This window comes from Chiloscyllium plagiosum, unplaced genomic scaffold (assembly GCF_037043375.1).
Source record: "Chiloscyllium plagiosum isolate Xiang-an unplaced genomic scaffold, Cpla_swu_hap1 HiC_scaffold_9, whole genome shotgun sequence".
In the NCBI taxonomy this organism is placed as follows: domain Eukaryota; kingdom Metazoa; phylum Chordata; class Chondrichthyes; order Orectolobiformes; family Hemiscylliidae; genus Chiloscyllium; species Chiloscyllium plagiosum.
Window position 1 is genome coordinate 89,555,002 of NW_028270147.1, and position 13,359 is coordinate 89,568,360.

Sequence of the window (13,359 nt, forward strand, 5' to 3'; positions counted from 1 at the left end):
AGCATCACAAGGAACAAAGGAAGTAAGTTTGGTTTATTGGTTTGGAGAGTTAATGAAAGCCAAGCAAAAAGCACCACTCTGCTGTTGGCCTTAAAACCATTTTAATCCAAAGGTCAAATCGAAATCTTGTGTTAAGCTTTCGGTTGACTGTTGGAATAAGCTAAAGTCTCCACTGGCTGATTCAGATTGAAGAAGACACCATGCAATTCAGGCACCTTCCCTTTATTCAAACTGTTGTAAGAAAAATGGAATGATTTTCATGAACTCTGTCACTGTGCATTGAAACAAATCAAGTCTGTGGGACTGGGTAGTTAAGGGTTATAAACACTGGACTGTAATGTTCATATTTAGGTATAAACCCAACATGTGCTGAGGGGATGACAGTTTCCTTTACCCAGGAGCTGTAGGGCTCCTCATTGACAAGAGTGAGCAGATGCCACAAAAAACACCATCAATGTTTGATTAATTTTGGCTGGCATAAGAAAGGAGAAACCATCACACAACTTGGGAGTTCTTTGGGTACCCCCTGCAGCAAGGTAGGGGGTTAACTTGCATCCAACACTAGGCCCAACTTGAGGCACATGATGCTTTCATAAGATGCTGGCAATTCCTCAACTTGTGGATCTTTGAAAGGGACTCAATATTTCATCTAGGAGTATAAAAGTAATACCTGTTCTTGTGTTTCTTGTATCCTTCTTGGTCAACACAGTTGGACAAGGCAATGGAATTGAAAAGGCTGTACGTCCGCAGAGCTATCCCAGAGACAGCTATGAGTGGGGAGGACAGGTTCAGCAGCATCGAGGCAGTCTTATAGAAGGGGAGGTTGTGCTTGTAAGTGACATTTATGATCAGTGGGTTCCTCTGGCAGTTCAGTGTGTGAGTACCTGCAATCCAATAAGACACTTTTATTAAAAAAACTCGAGTGAACAAAAACATATACTGCTTATTTCAACTCATCATGTTTGTCAGGAAAGAAACTTCCAGAAGATGCTAAGCTTCACACAACTGTAATCAAAATCAGTTTCAAGTATACACATTCAATTATTCCGAATCAACTGGTTGATGACTAAGTGTTTCTAACGTCTGTTGTCTTCGACATTATCACTAACAGTGTAATCACCTCTCCTCTCTCAGGGGGCTGACTTTCAGTCAGGGTGAACAAGAATAAACAACCTACAAGTTTTGTGCGCACTTCTATTTCCTACTTTCACACAGAGACCATCAAAATCTTGTGAATATTGGAATTCTGAAATAAAAACAAAAAGTACTGGGGAAGCTCAACAGGTCTGGTAACATCTGTGGAGACAGAAGCAGAGTTGACAGTGAATCCAATAGCTTTTCTTTGACTGAACAGGAGTTATCAGACTCAGTGTTGACTTGGTTTCTGTCTCTACAGAAACTGCCAGATCTGATGAGTTTCTCTATCACTTTCTGCTTCAGTTTCAGAGACCATACATTACCTGCCACCTGCCACAAATCTTTTACCTCTATGTTAGCTTCCAGGTGAACTTGGAAAATTGTGCTTGCCAGCACCTATGAGAAAGGGGCATTCTCTAGTAAGCAGATGTGTCAGGCTGAAGACTGGGTCGATAGATATCTGTATGTAGCAATTAACATCACTGAGGCAAGATCAGCTTCCTTGACAATGATTAAGAGGCTTAACATTGATTTTAGGTTGTCTTTCCTTTGTTGCTTTATCGAATAATTTCTCCCTTGGTCACTCAAACAAGAGAATACAGGTTCCGAGCTCTTGGGATTTTGCCAACATATCTGTACCTGACCTATGGGAAATGCTCAGATACTCATTTTCCAGGTCCTCCCTTCACGTTTGCACTCATTCCTGCAGTAGACTGGTTAGTAGAACCCAGGATAGCAGCGGCACACACGCGACCATAACCAATGCGGTCAAAAATATTGGGTGGAAAGACAGCAATTGGAATCGATGGTTCCCATCTCTGCCTGGAGCTTAATCCTAATATATGACTGAACATAAAAACAACTTAATAACCAGTACATGGTCATATCAACAAGTTCCCAGCATACTTAAACAGAATGTGCATCTCTCAAAGTTATCTTAAGATTCTGAACAGCTCCAACAGTGATGCCACTGGGATTTAGTGTTTCTGAATTTTTCTTCCTATTGTTTTGCAATTGATGGTCAGAAACTATATGCAAAAAAAACAACTTTTCTCCTGTCCTTGTTTCTGAGGGCTGGACTTCCACTGGATTGGTCCACACCTTCGGGCAGCGGTTTGTTGCTGTCTTCTGCAGGGCAGCCAATCAGGAGAGTCTCACGCTCTTACTGCCTGGGCCAACAGGAATGAAGCGCGGGTTGGTTACCAAACTGTATGGCCAACCACTTTACAAATGCACTTTCCATGACCAAGTGCTGGGTGGCACTTGAACCTTGATCTCTGGTCCAGAGGGAGGGAGCTCATGCACAAGAGCAATCACGGAAGCAAATAAATTGCACCAAGTACAACCGATCCTGTCCATGCCTGTCTACACTACAGCAAGTATGGCAAGGAGCTTTTTAATCTCCCATTCCTAGTCAGGGATGCTCAATCCAGAAAGCAGTTGAGGCCAAAATATTGAATGTTTACAACGAGTTAGACATTATTCTTAGGACTGAAGGGATCAAGGTAGGCTATGGAGAGAAAGTGGGATGATCAGCCATGACCATACTGAATGGTGCATAGTTTGAAGAGCGAAGGAACCTACTCCTGCTCCTAGTTTGGATGGTTCTTCATTTCTTTGTAGTTTGTTTCAGTCTTGGCTCGGTGGTAACTGCCTTGATTTTTAGCTAGAAGATCATGGGCTCAGATCTACCTCCAGAGATTCGAGCCCTGATCTAGGCTGATCATTTGCTTCCAGGCTCAGGTTGTGCATTAGCATCTTCCTGATGAAGTGTTACATTAAGCTCCCAGTTTCCCAATTAGATGGGCGGAAAAAGAGGTCATAACATTATCAAACGAGCTGGAGCATTCTCCAAACGTCCAACTCTTATCCCTCAACTTGGTCATTCACTTCATCACTTTCTGTGGGATCTTGCTGTGTACAGATTGGCTACCATGTTTCCTCGCCATTTCAACAGCGGTCACTCTTTCAAAAAGCACTTCAAGGGACCATGAATCATCTGTGGATGTGCAAGGTGTCACATAAATGCAAAATTATTTCTTTCCCCACTAATGCCATCACCTAAGCCAAGATCTGCCAGGAGTTGAAGTTAGGCCTCTCCTGCTCTGCAGGATATAGTTGCACACCAGCCAAAGCATCTGTCAAGTGCGCCTTCAGGGAGCTGGAACTTATTTTTAAACTTGTACTTTTGCAGCCCTTTCGTTGCCAGTTATGTGACTGAATGAATTTAGCGATGGATTTCTGAGCACTGCGTGAATGTTCTAAAGTAGCTCCAACAACAGATCACTGACAGCATAAATCATTGCTCCTCCATGAAGTGCTGCAATAAAACACACTAGTTCCATGAATTGCCTTCATACGTGCACAAACATTCGACCATCCCACTTTAACAGCTTACTTCCTTGTGGCTGTATAAATTGAACCAGAGGAGGATAAACCTTAGTAAGTGACAGACTGTGCTGAATGGCCTCGGTGAAGTCTCGCCAGCTGAATAATCATGGACTGGCCCACACTACCTTCCACCCACAAATAATTGTTTAGCCTACTTTAGCTATTTGTCTCTTTGGGAACTAGGGTAGTGCAGCAGTTGTGTTAGGCTGCTGGTGTTAAATTCCAGAAAACTACGTGAAAGATGATACTGGAGCCAATCTTTGCTCAGTCTTACGCTTATTTGCAGAACGCAACAGTATATGTACATATCTCCTAAGTCAACCATACCAGAATTTCAGTGTCTTTTTTTTTTAATTTTCAAAATCAACTTGTTTGAATGTGTTGTGACGCACTTTTGTGGCCATCACACATGAAGTGGGACTTGGCCCCCAGACTCTCTGGTTCAATGGTATGGGCACTACCACTGCACCACAAAACCCACAAAATGAACATTATTTTAGTTTTTTTTTTAAAAATCAACCTGTTCAGACATGCTATGACACATCTGCAGAGCAGGAAGGACTTGAACACGGACCTTCAAGCCCACATTAACACTGCGCTACATTTGCGCTCAAATAAAATCCCAAGTACTGCCTTCCAACTGCATGTAATGCAGCACATTACAACGAACATCAGGAATGTCAGTGTGAGGGAATTTGATGATTTGGAGAAAGTGGAAATTTGGGATTGCTTGCCTTACAGCAGAGAAGCAGACATGATAAGGATTTTAAAAACGATTTTATCATAATTCTTCATAATTCAGTAGCAGGAGGATTGGTACACAGACAATATGATTGAAAATGTTTGGCAAACATGGGAGATGAAGTTTTTTTAAAATACTTAGTTATGAAGTTCTGGAATGTATATCTAAAAGGATGATTTGAGATTCAATGGTAACTGAAAAAAATAAAAAGGACAAAAGTTAATTGCCCTATGGATAAGGAAAGAAAAAGCAGGCAAACGGAGACTAATTAGGAAACCCTTTCCAAGAATTGGCAGAAACACTGTTGGTCAAATTACTCTTCTGTGTTGTGCAATTCAGGAGGGCACCAATGTATGGCAACCTTTTGCAAACTCTCTATAGCAGATCTTACTCTTACATACCTAATAATTGTTCTATTCTTTTGAATCTCAGTTATAAGTCTAAGTCTGTCATTCCTCGCTCTGTTCTATTACACGAATGCACTTTGCATGGCATGATCTGCCTGTATTGCACACAAAACAGAACTTTTCACTGTACAGGTAATTCTCCTATAAATGCCTTAGTCGCATTCCAGCAACTAGAAAAATCGCTTAATAGAAATAATGGAGCCTATGGGAAAAGTGGGGTTAGGGGCAGCCCAGCTAAAAGTAACACTCACAAATTGCTCAAAATTCACCCAAACGCCTAACACAAAGTATAGCACAGGTCGGTTGAAGGTCTAAATCATATTTATTAACAAAACAAAAGTAAATTTAACATACTACATTGGGAAAATATGGTTAATGCAGGGACAGAGGGTCATCATCATCATCACCGACAGGTGCAGTTATGGTTGCAGAAGTGGACGGCTGTGGTCGATTGTCTTCTGACTTTTTTTTTTTAAGATTCCCTACAGTGTGGAAACAGGCCCTTCAGCCCAACAAGTGCACACCGACCCACCGAAGTGCAACCCACCCAGACTCAACCCCCTACATTTACCCCTTCACCTAACACTACGGGCAATTTAGCATGGCCAATTCACCTAACCTGCAGAGTTTTGGACTGTGGGAGGAAACCGGAGCACCCGGAGGAAACCCACGCAGACACGGGGAGAAGGTGCAAACTCCACACAGTCAGTCAACCACCTGAGGCAGGAATTGAACCCGGGTCTCTGGCGCTGTGAGGCAGCAGTGCTAACCACTCTGCCACCGTGACACCCACGGTTTCTTGGGGGTTTGTTTAGATTGTGTGATATGCAGGTACAAGAACAAATTAGAAAGGCAAGTAGTATGTATAGGGGTAATGCAGTCCTACAGGAATTATACAAGAATATTCGTGTCTCAGACGGAGAGCAATGGACATTCATTAGTTTAGAAGTTGGTCAACGTGTAGTACTGTACTATACCTCTCTCATTTCTGACAGCAGCTGACATTGGCACATGCACAGAATGAAGCTTGGGAAACTTTCGCCGCTGGAATCATGCTATTGCAAACAGAGGTAAGCATTCTCAAAAACACCATTCCCTAATTCTTCAGCGACATTATAGCCAAATCGCCCTGCTGAAACACACTTTACGCAAGAACTACTTGTACCTCCATACATGTGACAATAATAAATCAAATAATAAAATTCAATATTTGAGAGATCCTCAAGATTGTGTCACACACAATACGGTTTAAAATATCACAGCAAACAGTAGCGAAATCCCAATGATGTGTTATGCAATGTTACAGTAAAAGAGTCTCCACCAGATGTCTAGGTTATAGGGTTTTTCTGAGTAAATATATTAATGTGTGTCTGTGGTGGATCAGAAGGTGCCAACGAACAGTATTTATTAAGAAGTGGTCGATTAAACAGTTATTGAGAGGGAGTAGGGTCAGTTTCAGAAATTACATACCTCTGAGGACACCAATATGGGAACGGGATAACGTAAAATGCTGGGAGCATTCAGCAGATGGAGCAGCAGCTCCAGAGACAGGACCAAAGATGGCATTTCAGGTCGATGACTTTTCATCAGAACTGGGCAACCATGAAGGATTCAACAGGTTTAAAGAAAGTTGATTGTTCTAACACAATGAAGGATAGCAATGGTTTAAAAAGGAAGACGTTTAAAGTGCATTCGGAGAATGTTCTTGTTCATTTTGTTTCTGGCCATAAACTGGAATGAGGTGCAAACAATGAAGCGAGTATCAATAGGGAATCGTGTAGGAAACAGTGATAATAGTATCAAAGGCTTAGGTTAGCTCCGGAAAACAATAAAAGGCACCTATTTCAGTAAAAACACTTAACTACAGGGCAATTTCAGGAGGTCAGGAAAGAGCAGGCTCCGTTAAATTGGAACACAGGGAAAACAAGAAGAGAATGCCAGAATCTCTCTAAAAGAGATTGTTTGGTTACAGTCAAGATGCACTGACATGAAAGAAAAACCAAAAGTTCCCATGATGGCAAAAGAGATAGAGATATATCGATTGCATAAGGTCTACTCATGGCTAGAATGGAACTTGCAGTGGGAGGGAAAGATTCACTAGCCATGGTCCATGTCGATACCAATGAGACAGTTAAAACTAGGACAAAGATTCTGCATAAACAGCATGAGGCAATAGCCATGGGAAAATTAGCTAATAGTAACTATAATTAGAGCGATGAAAATGTTACTCAAAGGCTGAAGTGGGAGATGTGGGTCCAAATTTGTGGGATACTACCACCAGCAATAAAAGGAGTTATGCCATCGAATCTACACCCGAATCTTGCTGGGCCAAGTGTTCTTGTGAACTGCATAATTAGGAACATAGAGGCGATTATAAGCTAAAGAATGGAGGCAAGGGATCAAATGTGGAAAGGTGTGTTACACCAAAGAGTGCAGACCAAGTGAGAGAGGAATATGCTGATATGGGAAAATGACAGCCAGAGAATAATGGGAAGTCACAGAAAAACCCTCCGAATAACCAACCATCTAAACTACACATTACAAAGAAAACAAAAAGCTAAAATGAAAGGCTGTTTTGTTTATGAATGCTACGCATATTCAGATACAATGGACAGAGCATATTGATCAGAAAGTCACTATGTAGATGTGACTGTGGAATGACAAATATTAGGTCTTGAATATGGAGAGGAATCAGACATTCAAGATGAATAGGAAACCAGGTAAAAGTGGACAGGTAGCATTGTTAATCAAAGGTGGGAGTCACAGAGTCATAGAGATGTACAGCACCATTTGGTCCAACTCACCCATGCCAACCAGATATCCTAGCCTAATCTAGTCCCACTTGCCAGCACTTGTCCCATATCCCTCTAAACCTTTACTATTCATATACCCATCCAGATGCTTTTAAACATTGCAATTGTACTAGCCTCCACCACTTCCTGTGGCAGCTCATTCCTTACATACACCACCTTTTGCGTAAACAAGTTGCCCCTTAGTTCCATTTTAAACTTTTCTCTCCTCACCCTGAACCTATGCCATCTCGTTCTGGACTCCCCCCACCCCAGGGAAAATACCTTATCCACGTCCCCTCATGACTTTATAAACCTCTATAAGGTCACCCCTCAACATCCCAGGGAAAACAGCTCCAGCCTGTTGAACCTCTCCCTGTAGTTCAAATCCTCCAACACTGGCTACATCCTTGTAAATCTTTTCTGAATCCTTTCAAGTTTCCCAACATCCTTCCAATAGGAGAGAGACCAGAATTGCATGCAATGTTCCAAAAGTGGCCTAACCAATATCCTGTACAATTACAACATGATCGCCCATCTTCTATACTCAATACTCTGACCGATAAAGAAAAGCACACCAAACAACACCTTCACTATCCCATCTACCTGCGACTCCACTTTTAAAGAAATATGAACCTGCACTCCAAAGTCCCTTTGTTCAGCAACACTCCCAAGGACCTTACCATTAAATGTATGAGTCCTGCTCTGATCTGTTTTTCCAGATAAATGTAGCACCTTATATTTATCTAAACTAAACTTCATCTGCCACTCCTCAGCTGATTGGCCCCTCTAATCAAGATCCTGTTGTACTGAGGTAACCTTCTTCTCTGTCCACTACACCTCCAATTTTGGTGTCATCAGCAAACTTACTAATTATATCTCCTATGTTCACATCCAAATCATTTATATAAAAAGGATGAAAAGTAGTGGACCCAGCCCAGATTCTTGTTGTACTCAACTGGTCACAGGTCTCCAGTCTGAAAAACAACCCTTCATCACCACCCTCCTGTTTTCTACCTTCAAGCCAGTTCTATACCCAAATGGCTAGTTCTCCCTGTATTCCATGTCATCTACCTTGCTAACCAGTCTCCCAAGAGGAACCTTGTTGAACACCTTAGTGAAGGCCGTATAGATAGCGTCCACACTCTACCCTCACCAATCCTCTTTGTTACTTCTTCAGAAAAAACCCCGAAGTTCTAGACACATGATTTCCCACGCATAAAGCCATGTTGGCTATCCCTAATCAGACCTCGCCTCTCCAAATACATGTCAATTCTATCCCTCAAGATTCCCTCCAACAACTTGTCCACCACCAATGTCAGGCTCACCAGTCTATAGTTCCCTGGCTTTTCCTTACCATCCTTTTTAAACAGTGGCACCATGTTAGCCAACTCCAGTCTTCCAGCACCTCATCTGTGACTATCAATGATACAAATATCTCAGCAAGGGGCCCAGCAATCACTTCCCTTGCTTCCCTCAGAGTTCTAGGGTACACCTGATCAGGTCCTGGGGCTTTATCCACTTTTATGCATTTTATGACATCCAGCACCACCTCCTCTATAATATGGACATTTTTCAAGATGTTACCATCTATTTCCCCAGTTTCTATATCTTCCATGTCCTTCTCTACAGTAATCAGTGATGCAAAATACTCGTTTAGTCTCTTTCCCTCTCCTGCGGCTCCACACATAGGCTGCCTTACTGATCTTTGAGGGGCTCTATTCTGTCCCTAGTTACCCTTTTCTCCTTAACGTATTTATACAATCCCTTTGGATTCTCCTTAACCCTATTTGCCAAAGCTCTCTCATGTCCCCTTTCTGCCCTTCTGATTTCCCTCTTGAGTGTAGTTCTATTGCCTTTTTACTCTTCTAATGATTCACTCAATCTCTGCTGTCTATGCTTGACATACACTTGCTTATTTTTCTTAACAAAAACCTCAATTTCTCTAGTTATCCAGCATTCCATACACCTACTAGCCTTGCCTTTCACCCTAACATGGATATACTGCCCCTGGACTCTCATTATCTCATTTTTGAAGGCTTCCCATTTTGTAGCTGTCCCTTTACCTGCAAATATCTGCCTCCCCCAATTGACTTGTGAAAAGTTCTTGCCCAATACAATCAAAACTGGCCTTCCTTCAATGTAGAACTTCAACTTTTAGGTCCGGTCTCTCCTTTTCCATCACTATTTTAAAACTAATAGAATTATGGTCGCTGGATCCAAATGGTCCCCCAGTGACACCTCAGTCACCTGCCCTACCCTTTTTTGTGGGGGGAGGCGGAGGGAGTTCTATAATACAATCCCAATAAGGTGATCATCCCTTTCCCAGTTTCACCCAAATAACTTCCCTGGATGTACTTTCAGGAATATCCTCCCCAAGTACAGCCGTAACGCTATCCCTTACCAAAAATGACACTCCCCCTCCTCTCTCGCCTCCCTTTTGATCCTCCCTATAGCATTTGTATCCTGGAACATTAAGCTGCCCGTCCTGTCCATCCCTGAGCCACATTTCTGTAACTGCTATGATATCCCAATCCCATGTTTCTAACCATGCCCTGAATTCATTTGCCTTCCTTGTTAGGCCTCTTGCATTGAAATAAGTGCAGTTTAATGATCAGTCCTACCCTATTCTCTGCTTTGTTCCTGCCTGCCCTGACTGTTTGACTCACTCCTTTTCGCAACTGTACTAGTCTCAGATTGCTCTCTTTCCTCACTATCTCCCTGGATCGCAATCCCCACCTTACTTGTTTAAATCCTCCTGAGCAGCTCTAGCAAATTTCCCTGCCAGTATATTAGTTCCCTTCCAATTCAGGTGTAATCCATCCTTCCTTTATAGGTCACTTCTACCCCAGAAGAGATTCCAATGATGCAAAAATGTGAACCCTTCTCCCCTGCACCAGCTCCTCAGCTATGCATTCATCTGCTCTATCCTCCCATTGCTACCCTCACTAGCTCGTAGCACTGGGAATAATCCAGATATTACTATCTTCGAGGACCTCCTTTTTAAATTCCTGCCTAACTTTCTATACTCTCCCTAGCTGAGGAATTCATATAATGCTTTTCAGATAATTTTTTGGAGTACCACTTTCTGGAACTGACTCAAGCATGTAATGTGACAGGATTAATTATTCACCTCAGAGTAAAGGCAGCAGCCGATAGTAATCATAATGGTAATCACAATATGATTGAATTTTACATCTAGTCTGAAGGGGAGGGGATGACTTTGTGGGCTTGAAATCTGAACTGGCTAAAGTGTACTAGGTTAGGGAAAGAGCAATAGACATTTAAGCGGATAATTCAGAATAAGAGTACTCCTAAGGTAAAGAAACCTCTAAAGGGAGGACACTTGTGGTTAACTAAAGGGAGTGAAGGAAACATCAAACTTAAGGAAAAAGCATTTTTCTACACAAAGATGAATGGCATATTAGATAACTGTTAAGTGTATAAAACATAGCAAAGAATGATGAAAGGCTCTCGAGGTATTAATCACCACAATAAATTTAACACTCAGTGAATTCAACAAAGAAAGTCAGCAAGTATTCGTTAAAATCAGAAAACAAAGACTGAAACGGTGACAATGTGGCAGAGAAGGCTTGTTCAATTCAAAAGTTCACCTCTGTTTTTCTCTCTACACACTTGCTGCCTGATCTGCTTAGTTTCTCCAGCTCTGTTTTTATTTCAAGTCTCCAGCATTCATAATGGATGTGCCTCCATTTTGGCAAAGCCAAAGTGTAATTAGCAACTAACACAAAAGCAAGATACTGGGGAGACTGGCAATCGGAAATGAAAATGGAAAATGCTAGAACTAGTGCTGGAATGATGAAAGGTCATCGATCACAAAATGTGAATTCTGTTGCTCTTTCCCAGGTGCTGCCTGAGCTGGTAAATATTTCCAGCAATTATTGTTTATATTTTACAAATTTGTTTGAGTTTTGTGATATAATAATTAAGAGAATGGATGAGTGTTGTTGTAAATAGGCCAGTAAGTGCCATAGAATAAACCTGCTAGTGAAGGACAAGCGGGTCAGTGGCATTTCAGGAGACAGGGATTTATAGAATACTGGTTAATGCTTATTTATTGGACTGAAGCGGGTAGGTTCCTCAGGGGTCGGTATTAGGACCACTGTTTTTCCTAAATCTTATTAGTGAGTAGATTGTGGACAACTTTAAAATTTTCAGATGACAACACAACCTTGATCATCATGAAGGGTGAGGAGGATAGCAATAGACTTCAACAGGACATAGACAAGCAAGCATGATGGACAGAAAATGAGCAGACAACATTTAATGCAGGGAAGTGAGGCTGAATCTTGTGTTTCTTTAGTTTAGTCCAAAAAGGGACGAACGTAATTGGAGAGATTTCTGCAGCAAGTCCAAGCGTGATTTCTCATGTAATTTCCCAGACTTGCCTCATTAACTACATGCCCAGTCTCTATTTTGCCCCTAATGTCTGATTCCAGCCCCACCTGACCACATGCCATACCTGGAATAACCCATCACTGCTGAGATCTCCTGAAATTCTCTGCATCTGGGCCATCTGCAAAGCGCCAATGTGTACTACCTGGACCAGTGATATCTGTTTAGAGTTGCCCTGCACACTTCCTGACATTTGCCCTGAGTTTGGCAGCCAGGGGCAAAGTGGCACCCCACTACGTGGGCAAGGTCATGGAGGCTCTGCTGGAACAGGGTGGTGCAGAAGCAGGGCCTCCTCCTCCAGCAGGACCAGCAGTGCAGGCTACAATACCAGACCATGCCAGCCTGCTCCGAGGCTGCCAGGCACCTGCAGCACTGTCAGTTCTCTGGAGGAATGCACAGTACTGTAGGAGGTGGGTCAATGTCCTTCTCCATTTCAGTGTAGATGCCACCAGCTTTTCCCCGAAGGCTCAAGAGCTCTGCTACTCTGCTTCAATAAAAGGTTCATTTTCTACCACTCTCACTACTGCCTTCCACAGCCAAATTCTTGCCTACTCCCAATGACTTTTCACCCCCTTGCTCAACAAGAATCTATTCACCACTGCCTTAAAAGTATTCAAAGACCCTGCTTCCACCAACTTTTCAGGAAGAGAGAGTTCCAAAGACACACACGATCCTCAGAAAACAAAATTCACCCGTTTCTGTTCAGCAACGCTCCCCAAAAATAAAGAGCCCTTGGAATGCAGCTCATTGTTCCTTGAAGTTGGAGTCATAGGTAGAAAGGATAGTGAAGGGGATGTTTGATATGCTTGCCTTTATTGGTCAGAGCATTCTGTATAAGAGTTGGGAGGTTATGTTGCAGCTGTACAGGACATTGTTGAGGCCACTTTTGGAACATTGCATTCAGTTCTGATCTCCTTGCTGTAAGAAAGATGTTAACAATCTTGAAAGAATTCAGAAAAGATTTACAAGGACGGAGGGTTTGAGCTATATGGAGAGGCTGAACAGGCTGGGGCTATTTTCCCTGAAGCGTCAGAGACTAAAGGGTGACCTCATAGAGGTTTATAAAATCATGAGGGGCATGGATAGGGTGAATAGTCAAGATCTTTACCCCAGGGCAGGGAAGCCAAAACTAAAGGGCATAGTTTTAAGGTAAGAGGGGAAAGATTTAAAAGAGACCTAAGGGGCAACTTTTTCATGCAGAGGATGGTACATGTATGGAATGAGCTGCCAGAGGATGTGGTGGAGGCTGGTACAATTACAGCATTTAACAGGCATCTGGATGGGTATATGAATAGGAAGGGTTTGGAGGGATATGGGCCAAATACTCGGAAATGGGACTAGATTAATTTAGGATATCTGGCCAGCATGGATGAGTGGACTGAAGGGTCTGTTTAATCACAACACTATTTTTAAACAGTGAGCCCTAGTTCTTGATTCCTTTGAACAGGAAAGGTCCTCTCCATGTCCAACCCCTTAA

At 42.4% G+C, this 13,359-nt stretch overlaps 1 protein-coding gene across 1 annotated transcript in view; it reads right to left on the reverse strand.

Annotated features, from left to right (window-relative positions):
• pappa2 (pappalysin 2) overlaps nucleotides 1–13,359 on the reverse strand; it is a 416,790-nt gene that overhangs the window by 163,236 nt on the left and 240,195 nt on the right. The window contains exon 13 of the mRNA XM_043700014.2: nucleotides 671–884. Within this exon, the coding sequence (XP_043555949.2) occupies nucleotides 671–884 (214 nt within the window). The remainder of the gene's footprint in view (nucleotides 1–670; nucleotides 885–13,359) is intronic.